At 43.2% G+C, this 15091-nt stretch overlaps 1 protein-coding gene across 22 annotated transcripts in view; it reads right to left on the bottom strand.

Annotated features, from left to right (window-relative positions):
• OBSCN (obscurin, cytoskeletal calmodulin and titin-interacting RhoGEF) overlaps window positions 1-15091 on the bottom strand; it is a 200494-nt gene that overhangs the window by 58732 nt on the left and 126671 nt on the right. For all 22 annotated transcript variants that reach the window (XM_063324255.1, XM_063324262.1, XM_063324258.1 and 19 more), the window contains 15 exons: window positions 13281-13553; window positions 10791-12146; window positions 9884-10162; window positions 9429-9507; window positions 8544-8662; window positions 7530-7727; window positions 7107-7139; window positions 6908-7006; window positions 6243-6461; window positions 5354-5420; window positions 3350-3378; window positions 2938-3066; window positions 1975-2114; window positions 1028-1228; window positions 592-674 (listed from right to left, as the gene is read on the bottom strand). In XM_063324255.1, coding sequence (XP_063180325.1) covers window positions 592-674; window positions 1028-1228; window positions 1975-2114; window positions 2938-3066; window positions 3350-3378; window positions 5354-5420; window positions 6243-6461; window positions 6908-7006; window positions 7107-7139; window positions 7530-7727; window positions 8544-8662; window positions 9429-9507; window positions 9884-10162; window positions 10791-12146; window positions 13281-13553 — 3304 coding nt within the window. The remainder of the gene's footprint in view (window positions 1-591; window positions 675-1027; window positions 1229-1974; window positions 2115-2937; window positions 3067-3349; window positions 3379-5353; window positions 5421-6242; window positions 6462-6907; window positions 7007-7106; window positions 7140-7529; window positions 7728-8543; window positions 8663-9428; window positions 9508-9883; window positions 10163-10790; window positions 12147-13280; window positions 13554-15091) is intronic.

Genomic DNA, 15091 nt, shown 5'->3' with positions numbered 1-15091 from the left:
ACAGTAAGAGGAATTTGGATACCCTGCTCATGGAGCGACACCTACAGACATCTACTGTTGGGGCAGACAAAACAGAGCATGAGCCCCAAAAGGATCTATGTAAAGTAGACAGTGGGAACTTCAATACCATTTCATGCAATCAAGAAAGTAAATACCTCCATGAGACCACACGCAGCAGCGTGCTGCACTGCAAGGGAGCAGCACAAGGTCGAGTGCTTTCACACCCTCTTTAGACATCACCCTCAGATATAGGGCACCGCAAAGTACAGAGGTTCTGTAGTTTAGGATTTAGTGAAATCAGAGCGCTTCTGGAATTACATCATGTAAAACCATCCTTTCGAGTCATCCAATATGATTTAGATTGTCTGGAATTTTCCTGGGCCAAAATCAATGGCAAAACCCAATCAAAGATCACAGATAATACAAGTCTGAGAGGATGGAGGGTTTGATTGATTCTAGGAAAGGGGAGGTGGCAGGACTCAGCAGAACAAAAACAGTGACTCTGACAGGAGGGACCTAGATGCCAACATTTATGTGGGTTCAAAAGGCAGGAAAACGTAAAGGTGCAAATACCAAATGACACGAGCTCACCTTAGCTTCCTTTTATATTCATCTTCAGAAACAAACTCCCCAGGGAACTCAGGAGCTTCTGTTGTTCCCCACTCTGGTGACATCTAAAATGCAAGAAAAAAAAGAAACATTATTCTTTTAAGTTAACAGTGCTTTTCTCAATGCACACTGAGGAATATCCCACGTTCACAGTCCCTTTCAACAATTCCTAAACCGGTGTGAAGTTTTTTTTTTTGCTGAAGGATGACTAGGTATTTCAAACCCAGGCACCCCTACAGACATACAGAAATATTGTCTAAAAGATGAAAAAGCACGTCAAAACATGAAAAAGTCCAATCATGTTACAGACCCCTTCAACAACCTCCTTGTCCATCACTCCTCGCAAAAGGGATGGCTCCAAACTGCAACAGAAGCAAGTAATTTTACATGAAAAAAGAAACACGGACTGAGCAGTCACCTTTAATTTCTTGTCCAGATAAGCTGGGGATACCCAACCCTGTCGAGAGGGGCTAGATTTCGTGGGTTTAGTCCTGACCAGCCATTTCAAAGGATGAGCTGAATCAAGGACTTCCACATATTGGCCTTCCTTCAAAGTGATGGTCTCTCTGTCAGGCGCAGCGGGCACGTAGTCAGCTGTGACCATGTAGACATCAAAGATCTGCAGGCGTGAAACGACAGTTATTTTGTGCTCTGAAAACAGAATACGGAAACACCAGCAGAACATAAGTGCTTATCTGCGTTTAATGGTTTATTCTCCAGCCCTTGTCGGGCAAATAGAATCACTATTTGCTTTTTTGCAAGTGGAAGGCTGGGTCTCTAGGAGGCTCAGGCCGTATTTTCAAAACTATCTGAGATGTTTTGGATTTACACCATGAAACAGTGGATTTTTCTCCCAAGGCAAAACAAACAGCGGTCCTGAAAATGTCAAAATAAGTTAACGTTTCCAAAGTTTTAAGGGCTTTTTTTTGGCTTTGTGTGTGTTTGGTTGGGGTTTTTTTTAGAAGAGTTTGAAATGAACATCTCAAGATTTTCAAATTTCTAATTTTTACAAAATTCTCATTTTTCTCAGGAAGAACTTCTCAGAAAAATTTTTCTGACCAACTCTGTCCAAGGCCACAGAAAATCAAAGCTCTGACTTTCTGAAGCTCAGCCATGAAAGAAAAAGGTGCCAAATAATGGATTCGTTTTGACCACATTGACTTGAACAACTTCTTCAAGGTCACACAGTGAGCATCAGAATTTGATACTCTATGCTCTGTATCCCAGTAGTTATTTAACTACTAAATATACCTACTAAAGTGAACTATAACCCTAAAGGGGATGGAGAGCCCTAAGCCACAGGAGACTGGTCGTTCTAAGTAAAGTTTTCTCCTTGTGTCAAACTTGTCCATAAAGGTATCATACCTCTCCTCTGGAATCCCCATCTTCAGACTCAGAGGAGGACTCCTGAGCAATGGATGAAGGTCTGGATCGCCCATGGCGAGGAGATGCAGAGGGAGTTTTTGACTCATCATCACTTTCTGCTCCTGGCACTCGAAGTGTAGCTAAAAAGCAGAGCAACAGCAAAGTGTGAAATAAAGATCTGTAATTCCAACACGACCGTATCTGTAATAATTTCCAATTTCATAAAAACAAATATTCCCTAGGAAGAACATTTCTTGTATTTAGTGTGCTCTCCTATTGATATTTAGGATTAAATAAAGAATTGGGACATTTTAATACATGAGGTTGCATGCCTACTGCATGTATTGCCACTGTCCTGCAAGAATATTTGTAGGAGAGGTAATGCCTCTATTTTTGCTTCAAGATAAAACTTTACTACAAGATAATTAGTATATGATACACAAAGCAGGATTTTTTCATTCAACTGAACAAATGGTTGTGCACACAGTTTTCAGCCTCAACTTGATTTTAAAATCCCATTGTGAGCTAAAACTTGAAGATGTCGGAAGTCTTCAAAACAGGATTGCTTTCAGACTCGGGAGCGATGAACACCTGAGGAACTCAAAATACCAGAGATGTTCAAAAGACGCTTCCATTTTTTCAATTGCCCTTCACTCTAAAACTTACAGTTACTCCTACTTATTTAAATAAACACCGTATGCATAAAATGGACACCAGGCATCTCAGTTTACTGTAATAGCTCTTTTTCCTAGTTCAAAATGTAGACTAACACACGCAGTTTGGATGGACTCTTACTAAAAACTCTTAGTCCTAAGCATTTACAAATGATCATAGGCTTATGTAGGGTGACCGTCTCAAAACTTGCTTCATAAAGCTCACTGATATTTAAAGTCCAGATGATACCTCAAAGAAAGACTGCGTATTTTTCTACACTAATTAAATTGCATTTGTTGGGTTGCTTACCCTGACTTATTTTTGCAGATACCATTTCTGAGATACGGGAGGTGAGTTTCTGGAAGAACTCTTCTGAGCCAACATCAGCTAAAGAAATAGGGCTTTTGGGTACACCCTCTCTACCAGCTTCAAGGTCTCCTGGAAAAGAGAGAATTTTCTATTAAGTAGGCAATGTCATTGGAAAGTCATTTTTTGAGTAACAAAAGCTTCTATGGAAGGAAAGTCTTATTTTCTTCACTTCCTCTGTTTTTGAATATACAAATAATTCACCCTTGAACAGAGACCAGTCCTGAAAAGCTCCAACATTTCAGACAGTTTCAAGAAAACGGGATAAAAGTAGGTGGTAATCATGAAAGGCAGAGACAAACTCAGCTGTAGATGTGAAGGGCAGGAGTAGGAGAGAGAGAATAGCTACTCTTACCTTCTCTTGTTTCAGAAGGATGAATAGCTCTGAAAAAGAAAGAGTAAAGCAGAGTTTAACATTTAAATAAAATGTATAGTAAGGAGAGGTAAATGAGAAACACCCTCTCCTTCTCACACCCCGCACGTGAAGGCTGGGGATATCTAAGGTAGGGCTCTGGTTGGGACGGCAGCTGCTGGTTGCCGATGTCACCAGGGCCTCTATAAGAAATGAGAAATGGAGCATCTGGCTCATGTGGGCATGGAAACACTTGGGTGTCTTTGTCTTTGAGCCAAATCCCATCTGAGAATTCTTCTTATTCCTGACTTTTATTTCAAACTGTTGCTTGAGAAGACCTGGCTGCTCAGGGAGCGGGTTGCAGAGCAGAATATCCTCCATCTCCCTGGTGCTGCTGGGACTTTATTCCCAGCTGACAATGAAATAAAAGTATTACAGTTGGTGACATCATGTCAAGTGGGATCTGTATTCTCAGTCACTTTTCAGTGAACCAATGCTCAACAATTTCAGCCTGGAGAAGAGAAGGCTCCAGGAAGACCTTCCAGTAGACCCTTCCAGTATCCGAAGGGGGCCTACAAGAAAGCTGGAGAGGGACTTTTTACAAGGGCATGTAATGATAGGACGAGGAGTAACGGCTTCAAACTGGAAGAGGGGAGATTTAGATCAGATATTAGGAAGAAATTTTTCACTATGAGGGTGGTGAGACACTGGCACAGGTTACCCAGGGAAGCTGTGGCTGCCCCATCCCTGGAGTTGTCCAAGGCCAGGTTGGATGGGGCTTTGAGCAACTGGTCTAGTGGGACGTGTCCCTGCCCATGGCAGGGGGTTGGAACTAGTTGGTCTTTGAGGTCCCTTCCAACTCTAAATATTCTACGATGCTATGATAATTTCCAGTGGTTTCATTAGGAAAGCAAGGACTGGAGAATACGCAGATGCCGTAGTCCTTCCAAGAGACCTTCTCCCACCACACCAGGATACCCATGTGTTGGGGAAGCAAGCCAACTACTGGTATTGCAGCAGTTTTGAGCTCCAGAGACCCTTGCTACACTGACAGATTTTACCAGCATCAAACTCATTCATGCCAGCAGGAAAGGGGCAGGACGCTATACTGTCAACACTGAGCGAAGATAGCTCCACAGGCATGAAGAACTACCAGCATTTGCTTACATCTGATGAAGAGTGTTTGTGGTGTTTCCCAGGACCACAGCTCTGTCAAAACTCTAATATCCTGAGGTCAACATCTCTGCTATTCCTGTGCTATTTGGAGGCAGGATGTAAATTTTCATTGCACAAGCTGATCTGCCCTGATTCTGTTAGTACATAGGAAGCTGGAGGAAGCTCACTCCACGTGATATGTGATAAACCATATATCACCGAGTATGTTTAACACAGCCTGGGGACAATCTCGGGAGAGGTTGCGGTGGAATAGCTGAATTCACACCGTAGCTTTCTTCACACTCCAGAAAAACACTGGTCAAGCCTTTTAGGCTGGACGTATTCTAGAAGCTAACTTGCGTTCAGGTGGATACCGTTTTTCAGACTGTAACTGCCTACTCACAAGCCTCAAATGGCAAATTGAGGAGGTTATTCTTCAGGTGCATTTGTAAACAAGAAGTTTGTGATAGACCCTTCTCATCTACTCCTTTTTCTGTGAAGCATCAGCGTATTTCACTGTTGGCAAGTAACAGTCAGACCTTGACCCTGTGAATTTTTTTTGGCATTCTGCTTAGGAGATGAAAAAGCAGCAAGAGTTTTATATGACCTACCCAATTTTTATTTTTTCTTTGTCCTTGTTCCTATCCTCCCTAATAATCAAGCATAAATGGCTGACACTGTTACTAGAATATTCACAGCACTTTCCATCTTAGGACCTCAAACTATTTTAACTCTGGTGCTGAGGCATGAATATAAGATGTTAAAGTGAATACTTTCTAAAAGTGACTCGGGGAACTTCTGCAGGGTGGTACCTGCACTGGTCCCCTTCAGCATGGGTGGCCAACCACTTACCCCAGTGTGGTCATGATGGCTTCTGACACCATCACACGCTCTTGGGTCAGAACTTCGGCCTCTTTCACTGCAAGATTAGGGTTTATCATTAGAGGACAGAAGGCAGAGAATGTTCTTTTAATGTATTTAATGTAGTCATATTTTCTAAACATGGATTACTGGGAATACTGGAATACTGAATCTGACCTGTTAGCAGCTCCTGACCTGGGGTACGTGCTCCCACTCATAAGATGCAAATAGTGTACTCCTCTCCCTGTTCACTTAGATGTATGGTTGCCCCATTTCTCTACACTGCCCAAGCTATGCTCCTGTAGTTTATGTAAAATGTACATCCCACAGTAAAAATGTGGGATGCAAGAAAGGATTAACAGAAAAATGAAGTCCTTCACAATGCCGCCCCTATTCCCAGCCTATATTTGCTTGTCCCATCACTTACTGAAGGACTTATGTCAAGAGAGGCCCTGGAAAGCTCTGCCAAAGGGGAATCAAATAACTCCAGCTGCCTTAAGGTAATTCTATAAAGCCACATACCTTATCAGACTGAAGTGCTCAAAATAATTTTTTTTTATATGGTGACTTTTTCTAGTTACTTTACATTGCCTTTCTTCCTCTCTTTTTCCTTTGTGCTTAATTTGTTTGTTTGATAGACCTTTCTTCTGTTTATACAGAAAAGATGGTGCTGTTAATCCGAATTAGGGTCACAAATCTAAAGCATTACAGAAGAATGTAAACATCTGCAAGACAAGCAAATTCACAGCTAATCTAGGGAAAATGCATCTTTTTTCAGTTGTGATTTGATTAATTTCCTTATCAGTCACACTTGTTTTTCTCGTAGGCACTGTATGAAAGGGAACGCAGAGAACGTGTGTGTAGCGTAAGAAAGATTTACCATCTGCAACTTCCAGGTTGGCAGTGCAGATGGACTGGCCAGCCTTGTTGGTAGCAATGCACGTATAAGCTCCGCTGTACTTCTTTTTAACATCCAACAGAATTAAACTGTGATGCATATTCGAACTGGCAAGTTTATATCCAGGCGTGTCTGGTTTGATCCACAGGATGTCTTCCCGAGACACTTCTTTCAGCCAAGTAATAGTTGGTGGTGGATATCCTGAAGGAAAACCAATGCAACGAGCTTTTATTTTCCTAATGGTGTTCCTTCCTCACAGTTATGAGCCATGCCATCAATAAATGCTCTTTTAATCTGTTTCCTGATACTTTTCCAACAATAACAGACATAATATAAAATAAAGCAACATAAACCTTTCTGCAACACACTCATAAGGACGTTTAAACCATTCTGTAAAACCAAAACTGTTAATCAATACATCTTCGTAAGACTAATAAGAGTTATTATCCCTGTTTTTACATACAGTAAAATGGAGGTGAAGACGAATAAGGTGCTTTTCTGTAGAGCACGTGAAGTTGGGAGTAGAGTCCCAGACTTCAGATACAGGTGATGAGGCTACAGTGACTTGGGCCAGAGGGAGTCTGGAATGTGTCATGAAGTTATGCATGTAAGCGTTCTGCAGAGCGCCACGTTATTTATCCACTTACCTTCCACTTTGACAGACAATGTGATGCTCGCACCTTTTTTCACCTTTTTGTTAGTAAATCTTTCTAGGAACCTTGGTGGTATCAGCTGCTCACGGGAATCTGAAAATGACATTATTGATGAAACATGATGACATCTTCCGTGGCGGTTTACTGACAAATTCCTAGGGATTCTGTCATCACCTGCTATGGCTTCCCTCACCTGTTTCTGATGGCTCTTCTTTCTCGTCAGGATCTGTAACACAGGGAGAGAAAACCAAAGTGACAAATAGAAATAACTTTCTGTCCACGGTTTGAAGGAGGGAAAAAAAAATACACAGAAATGTTAATACAATTTATAAGAGGCCCTCAGTTTTAATAAAACGAACCACTAAATTTAGTGGGGTTGGGCAGGAATAAACGGTATGTTTAAGAGGCAACAGACAGAGAAGTGTCATGTCTCATCTTCAGGACACACAGTAAGTTTACAGGTGAACCAAGATTAAAGCACATTATCTTTTATCTACAGACTTCACCACCACCCTTGGCTTATCTTGGTAGGCTTTCTCAAGAAAAATAACTATATAAAATAGAAAGGGACACTGGAATAGAGAAAATCAGGTGCCAAACCCAGTCCATTACCTACCTTTGACTACCAGCCTGGCCGACGAATATGCGGAACCAGCAGAGTTGATGACAAATATTGAGTACTGGCCAGCATCTGCTTTAGTGACGTCACGAATTTCCAGTGAGTGGAATTCCTGTTTATCAGTCTTAAGGATGCGATCCGAGGGCTTTAATGGCTGTCCGTTTTTGAACCAATAGAGACGAGGCTGTGGGTACCCTGCAAGGAGCAAGTTACAGACACAGAGAACGGAATGCATTGGCAACGTCGATTTGGGGGCATCTCCAACCATACAGATCCTTCTGAGCAGCCAAGGAGTCCTCAGCTCTTCCCAGAGCTGCTGTTTCAAGGTTTTACCCAATTAGGAATGGCTGCAAATTCATGAAATTCTATTTATTTAGTAAAGTTCTGTCCTGTCTCTTCAATTTCTAGCACTCCCCATATTGGCTGAATATGCAAATACCTTCCAGGTTGGAGAGGTAACACTTAGGTCTGATTTCCAACATATAGAGTTAGAAAAGTTGGAGCCCAAACAGTTTCATCATATTTATAGGCAGCAATTGGAGAAAACAGGAGACTTCCTGCCTCTTCCTACAGTCAGTCAACAGACAGACAGTCAACACCAGGAGGATGTTTTTGCAGTTTTCAGGTTGTAGCAGCAACCCCCTTATGAAGTAACGCGTGCCCAGGAGTGTTTAATTTATTAGAGACAATAAAGGACAGTCTATCCTTTTTTTTTTTTATTCCTTATTGCTCCTCCATAACTAATGTGCTCAGAGAATTACAGGACTCAGTTTTCAGAAGCGTATGTCTGCGACTATGCCTGTAGTATGGACACAGAACAAGATACTTAATCTGCCTGAGTCTGCGGCAAAAGTCATGGTTCATCAATCAGCACATACACATTCTTCTGGTTGGTTTGGGCAAACGTGGTGCAAGATGCACAGACTGGGGTCACAGCTGCAGAAGAGCACATGGGAAAAACTTCTCCAGCATTTCAATCTGGAATAACCAACTGCTGTGGGCTCCCCTCACCTTTCACCTTCAGGTGAAATTTAGCCAGTGATGCTCCAGGTGCCACGTGAATATCATGAAGCTCATCGAAGATCTGGGGCAATTGCTCCTCCTCAGTGGTAGATTCCTCCTGTTCTCGGCTAAGAAGCAATTAGAATTAGAAAGAAGAAAGTCAGCAAGCCAGAAAAGAGTTAGGAATCAAAATCACCTATTTCAGGTTAATTCAGTCTGTGAGTTTTTGAATGATAGAATTATAGAATGGTTTAGGTTGGAAGGGACCTTAAAGGCCATCTAGTTCCAACCCCCTGCCATGGGCAGGGACACCTGCCACTAGACCAGGTTGCTCAAAGCCCCATCCAACCTGGCCTTGAACACCTCCAGGGATGGGGGCAGCCACAGCTTCTCTGGGCAACCTGTTCCAGTGTCTCACCACCCTCACAGCAAAGAATTTCGTCCTGATATCTAATCTAAATCTCCCCTTTTTCAGTTTAAAAACGTTACCCCTTGTCCTGTTGCTGCTCTCCCTGATAAAGAGTCCCTCCCTATCTTTTATGTAGGCCCCCTTTAGGGACTTGAAGGGGCTCTAAGGTCTTCCTGGAGCCTTCTCCTCTCCAGGCTGAACAACCCCAACTCTCTCAGCCTGTCCTCAGAAGAGAGGCTTCATAGTTTTGTCATCATGACAACAGATTCAGCACCATCTGACATAAAAAACTTCAGGCTGGCCTGAAGCATGTCCACACATGATAAATGTCCAGCTGTTGCAGTTACTGCATCTCAGCTGGTCTAGCTGTTTCTTTACGACGTTAAACTGGCCCTGCCAGATAGAGCAAAAGCAGGTTTGATGTAAATATACACATTGATCTTATCAAGTCAGAAGTTAGAAAGAGCTAGAGTTCAATATTTTACCTTGAAATATATTCTTTGGCACTGTAGTAAGAGGATGTCTCTGTTGCATCTGCTGCTGTCTCATAGTCCGTGCTGGTCACTGTTAAATGGAAAAGGAAGTCTTTTCTATAATCTGAGCTTTGAAACTGTTTTTCTTGCTATGATTATAGTTTTCCTACTCATTTGAGTGACTGGCATTTCAATTTCACACTGGTACTGCAGCAGGGTCCCACTTGCCTTTGGATTATGGGAAACACCTCTGTTTACCTGAAAAGTTTTTCTCTGAGCCTTGCCTTGGTGTTGGCAAAACCCAAGTGAACCCAAGAGGTTTGCAACTGAAACATTTTATGGGCAACGCATACATTATCTTTTAATATAAAATGGTGTTTTTCTTGAAAAAAAAATAATAAAAAAAGTATCCATCTCTCAAGCAGGAGCCCTTCCCTTGGCTTTTCTACAGTGATTTTGAGACTTACAGTCCACTCGAAGCTCCGCCTTGGTTGAAGCAACTCCCATGTTGTTTTCAGCGAGGCAACGGTAAACCCCCATGTCAGTGGGGACCACAGCCGTGATGATCAGCTGATGGCACCCTTCCTGGTCTTCGTTGATCATGTAATGATCGTTTTCTTCAATAGCTTTCCCATCCTTGAACCAGCGAACCGTGGGGAGCGGTTTGCCAACGACGATGCAGTCAAAGCTGACTGGGTATCCATCTTGTACTTCTTGGTTTTGGAGCTCAGTCATGAACATGGGAGCTAAAGTCGGGGTAGTTAGGAGAGAAGAAAGGAAAAACCTGATTGTGGTACAAGATGTATTTTAAGAGCATTGCTACCCAGTGCCTGAAGACTTCTGGTTTCTAGGTATTTTAATTGCAGACTATGCAGACTATTTTTAATTGCAGACTATGAAAACAGTCAAGAAGCAGCTCCCTGACAAACACCGTGAAGATATTCCTTAACACCATAAGCATTGCGATACCTCAGCTGCAAACTCTACATCGCTTCTGTTCTTCTCCTTGCCAGAATGTCTTGTCTCCCTCAGGACTGTTCTGAAAACCGTTTCATTGATTTAAGTGTAACGATCATAGCATTTATGGCCATATTATTGTAGTAGGGGGTATTTCTATTGTGAAAAGCAGCTTTGTAGATAAGTCAATACCTTGCAACCCCCTCCTTCATCACTAACCTCACCCCTCTCCCTCAAAATGAAAAAGAATAAAAAAAAAATAATCATCAGTTTTTCAAAAAGTGCAAAGTTTCCAGGAAAATATCTGCACCAAAGGAAAACCAAAGGTTTTTTGGATGTTACTTATGAGTGAAAATATAACATTCTGACCTGCTGTAGCTGTCTGTTCCAAAGAATAAACAGGTTTGCTTCACCTACCTGTATCAGAAGTCAGCAAAGGTGGTGGAGGTCTCACTACTGGTGGTGCAAACTTCCCATAGGTGGGTGGCGTTGCTTTCCCAATACGCAATTCAATTTTTTTAGGGCCTTGTTCCAAAATGTCAATCTCCACGGGAATCCCCAGAGCACCAAACATCTCTCTGAATGTAGTGGCAGCAGTTTTTGCCTCAGACAAGATTTCAAACTTGATGTAGATGTACTGGTCATCCTCACGATATGTCTGGTGGTCGACCACCTCTATGTCCCCTTCATCTGCACTGACAAAGAGCTCTTCCTCCACATCAGATATCTCTGTTGAGATCTTGGCCCTGAAGAGTCTATGAAGTCTCCTTCCCGCTTTACGGAAAGCGTCATCCAGCTCACTGCCAGAGGAGCTCTCTGTCTCACTGTCAGTGCTGGGTTTAACCTGCTTCTCCTTATGAAGAACTTGAGTTTCCTGAGTGCCAATAGCCACCTTAGCACTGTGTGAAACCTTGCCAAATTTATTGGATGCCTCACAGGTGTATTTACCGGCATCTTTCCTGTCCAGGCCAGTGATAATCAAAGAGCAGGTCCCATCACTGTAATTGTCTATGTGGTAGTAGCGGCCGTCTGAAAGCTCTTCCCCATCTTTCAGCCATCGGACTTTCATGTCACTTTTGCTGTGGGCCACACACTCGAGGTGGAGAGTGCTTCCAGGCTCACCAGAGAAATCTTTGAAGGTCTCAGTAAAGACTGGGCACTCTTGTTGCTTGATCTCTTTCCTGACTTTGTAGCCTTTGAAAGCAGCCTGGATCTTCACAGCGGCCTTGTTCATAGAAGGATCATCTAAATCTGGCATTTCTGGTTCAGCTGGCTGAGCAGCTGGGGCAGACACAACAGTCTCCACACTGGATTTCTCCCACTGTTTCCATAATTTACCTGTGGAGATGGACTGAACCTTGCTAGTAACACTGACACTTGTCTTCCCAGCTTTCTTGAGGTAGTTTACCAGTGAAGGAGTTCCAGCTCTAGACTCATCATCTGAGCTTGTGAAAGAGAAATCTGCTTCTCCTGTCCTAGCCAGCTCATCGCACGTAGAGTACTCTTCTGAGTAATAGTGAGACATCTCTGCTTCCTCCTTCCTCAACTTCTGAAGTTTCTCATCCTCTTCAGGCACCTCACTGATGGAATCCAAGGTGGGCTCCCGGCTCATTCGGCGTTTCTTGGCCAGGGCTTCCCACAGGAGGTGAAGGTCTCCCTCCTGAGCAGCCTCAGGGGGCAAGCTGGGCTGGACACGGACATCTACCACCTCTTCTGGTTGCCTTGCAGGAGGTACTTCCCTGGCAATCTCTTTTAGCATTGTCACTGTGGGAACTGAGGACAATTAAATTGATGAGATTTTAGAAGTCTGGGATAAGGTCTGGGAAAGCACATGGAAATGTTATTCTAAAGCCTGGGCAGAGGAGTATCAGTGGCATTTAACTAAGCATTCTATTGAGAACAAAATGTGAATTTAATATAACTGGACTCGATCCTGGGCAATTTGTTCTAGGTGACCCTGCTCTGAGCAGGGGGCTGGACTACGCTATCGTCACAAGTCCTTTCCAACCTCAACTATCCCATGATTCTATGCACGCACTTAAAACGTGACCAAACAACAATTTTTTTTTTAATTATTCTTCACACATTTGAACCCAATAAATAAATTTCTGCCCTTTTTAAATGATGCAGTTGATGAATACCAAGTCAAAACTGTCGGTGGAGCCTGGAAAGCTATTCAGGCTCATCCTATTTTACAGCTAGACAGGGCTTCGCTGACTGTCTTGAACAAATCTCCACTGGCTATAGTGGGAGCTGAGACTCGCACCTCACATGGAGACTCTTGCCAGTTTAGACGTGTCAGAAAGTTGTGACTCACCCTCTTGCCTCCACATGGTGCCCAGTGCCATTTGAGATGCTCTAGGCTAACTGGGAAATCCACATGTGGCTCTCAGATACAACACAGGACCTATGAGTGCTCTAGGTCCCTCTGGAGAAGGAGATGGAGGCCAGGAGCGATATCCTGAAGTGCTCCAGTGGCACTAGATGCCTGTGTGGGCCACTAAATCCCACTGTAGGGGCACAATTCAGGTTCCTAAACACTATGACCCAAAGCCATTTGGGATGTCTAGGACAGAGAGGCTGGCAGATACCATACAGGACATACAAAAGAGCCCTCACTTTCTGAAGTGGCAGCTGAAGGCTGGGCAGAATACCCTGAAGCATCTCCAAAGCACTAAAAACCCATGTAGAGACAACCGTACCACACCTTAAATGTCTGACTCAGGAAAATCTTATCTGAGCAGCTCAAAGCTGTTAGGGATTCGGAAACATCTTGGGCAATACCGAACAGGAAGATAACAATTATTTGTGGATTGTTATCACAGCATGTAAAAGAAAATGAATCCCCGTCCAAGCTATAGAGATGCCCTGAACTGATATGACATCACAGGAATGCACCCTCTGTACCTTCAAGACACAAGCTGGCAACAGATTTGACTTCTGGAGAAACCATGCAGGTGTATGTGTCCTGATCTTCGGGTTTAAATGCATGAATAACGAGTATCTGATTTTTTCCATCAGAGAGGATCTCATATCTCCCTCCAGCTCGTATTTGTTCTTTGCCTTTGAACCATGTCACTCTCTCTTCAGGTTCACTTGATAATTTGCACTCTAAGCGAGCCACCTCCCCTTCCGAGACTGATCCTCCCACCAAAGGATGGATGACTGTAACTGGAGGCTCTGGAATTACAAAAAAAAAAAAAAAAGTGAATTAACACAAAGAACATATAATCTGGCTTTAAGGCACTCAAGATCACTCTATAAAATATCCAAGCATCCCATCTGTCATTTATAGGTTCTTTAGCTGTTGTAGGCAACCAAAGGGGGGCGGGGGGAAAGACTGGCAGCATCCAAAGTTTGCACTTCCAAAGATAACATCACAGTTAAACCAGCTCCATTTAAATATACACATGCAAAAGTGGTTGCATTTTTCACATTCCTGTGTATTTGCTGATCTTCATTTACCCATCACCAGTATTCAAGCAGCCCTACAGATGGTAGACTTTAATGTTTAGAAGTGAAGCAGTTGTGAAGAGAGACAAGAAAGAAACAATAAAAAGAATAGAAAAAAAAAAGAGAAGAGATTATTAAGAAGGGGCATTCATCCCAGTCTTGAAAGTAATAAATAAATAAATATTTACGCTTGCTTAGGAAGAGTAAGAATTCTCGAAAAGCGTAAAGAATTTAAAAATAAAAAATCTCTGTATCTTCTTGACTTTGGAAGGAGGCCTGCCAATGGCACGCTGTCTGTACAGCTGCGATATTCAAAACGAAGTCAAGACAAATGCATTAAACAGGGAGATGTTGACTGGGGGGGGGGTGGGTAAAGCACCCAGCTGAGCTCCCAAAAGCAGCAGCGCCTGAGCGTGATCTGCCCCTCTGCACATTTCACTGTGGCGAGGGGACCACGGCCCAGAATACCTTGAGTTTGTTGTCGACAAAGTCAGCATTTGCGGTGTCATGAGTGCCCAGCTGACACACTGGCAGTTGTTATGTTGCAAAAAGAGGATTTTTTTACTATTATTATTCTCATTTGGAGGAATTTGTTGGGCACTCAGCTGTGACAGAAAGAGTGGCAAGAAAAGAAAGATTGAGGGAGTAGATCTCCATCCCACTGTAGCTTCCAAAGTTTCACCAACAGAGAGCAAAGGAACTGTGTCCTCCAGCATTTCTTTGTGGGAATTACAGAAAAAGACACAGAAATGATATAACAAAAGAGAAAGATGGGTGAAGAAGACAACACTGCCCACCCTCGGCATTGGTACCAGGGTCTTGGTTACCCCAAATGCATTCCAACATGCTCCTTTTGGCTCATTCCATCCTAACTCCACCAGAGAAGAAACTCACGGTGACCAGACAACACATGGATGCCGTGCAGGCTGCAAGACAGCTTGATGCAGTTTGGAGAAAATAAGTGTTGAGTACTAATAACGCAGCAGGTTTTGTTCATGGCAGCCCAGAACAATTTTTCCAAGCTCTTTCTCCTCTATTGTGTTGGCAGCAAAGCACTGAAAAACGTTGCAGAGAGAACTCTTCCAGGAGATGCCTGGAATGGGTGAAGCAGGCATGCCATGCGAAACACAGGTCTACAGCAGCTTGCAGTCCTCCATGGGGGCATCTCTCCGTTCTCACCTAGCCGCACCATCTGAGGGAAGTGCACCGGCTCGCTGGCCCCAACTTTGTTTACAGCCGAGACGCGGAATCTGTAGGGTTCACCT

The sequence above is a fragment of the Chroicocephalus ridibundus genome, chromosome 2 (assembly GCF_963924245.1).
Source record: "Chroicocephalus ridibundus chromosome 2, bChrRid1.1, whole genome shotgun sequence".
Classification (NCBI taxonomy): domain Eukaryota; kingdom Metazoa; phylum Chordata; class Aves; order Charadriiformes; family Laridae; genus Chroicocephalus; species Chroicocephalus ridibundus.
The sequence above is the reverse complement of the archived record's forward strand: the minus strand, read 5'-3'. Positions and strand labels throughout refer to the sequence as shown.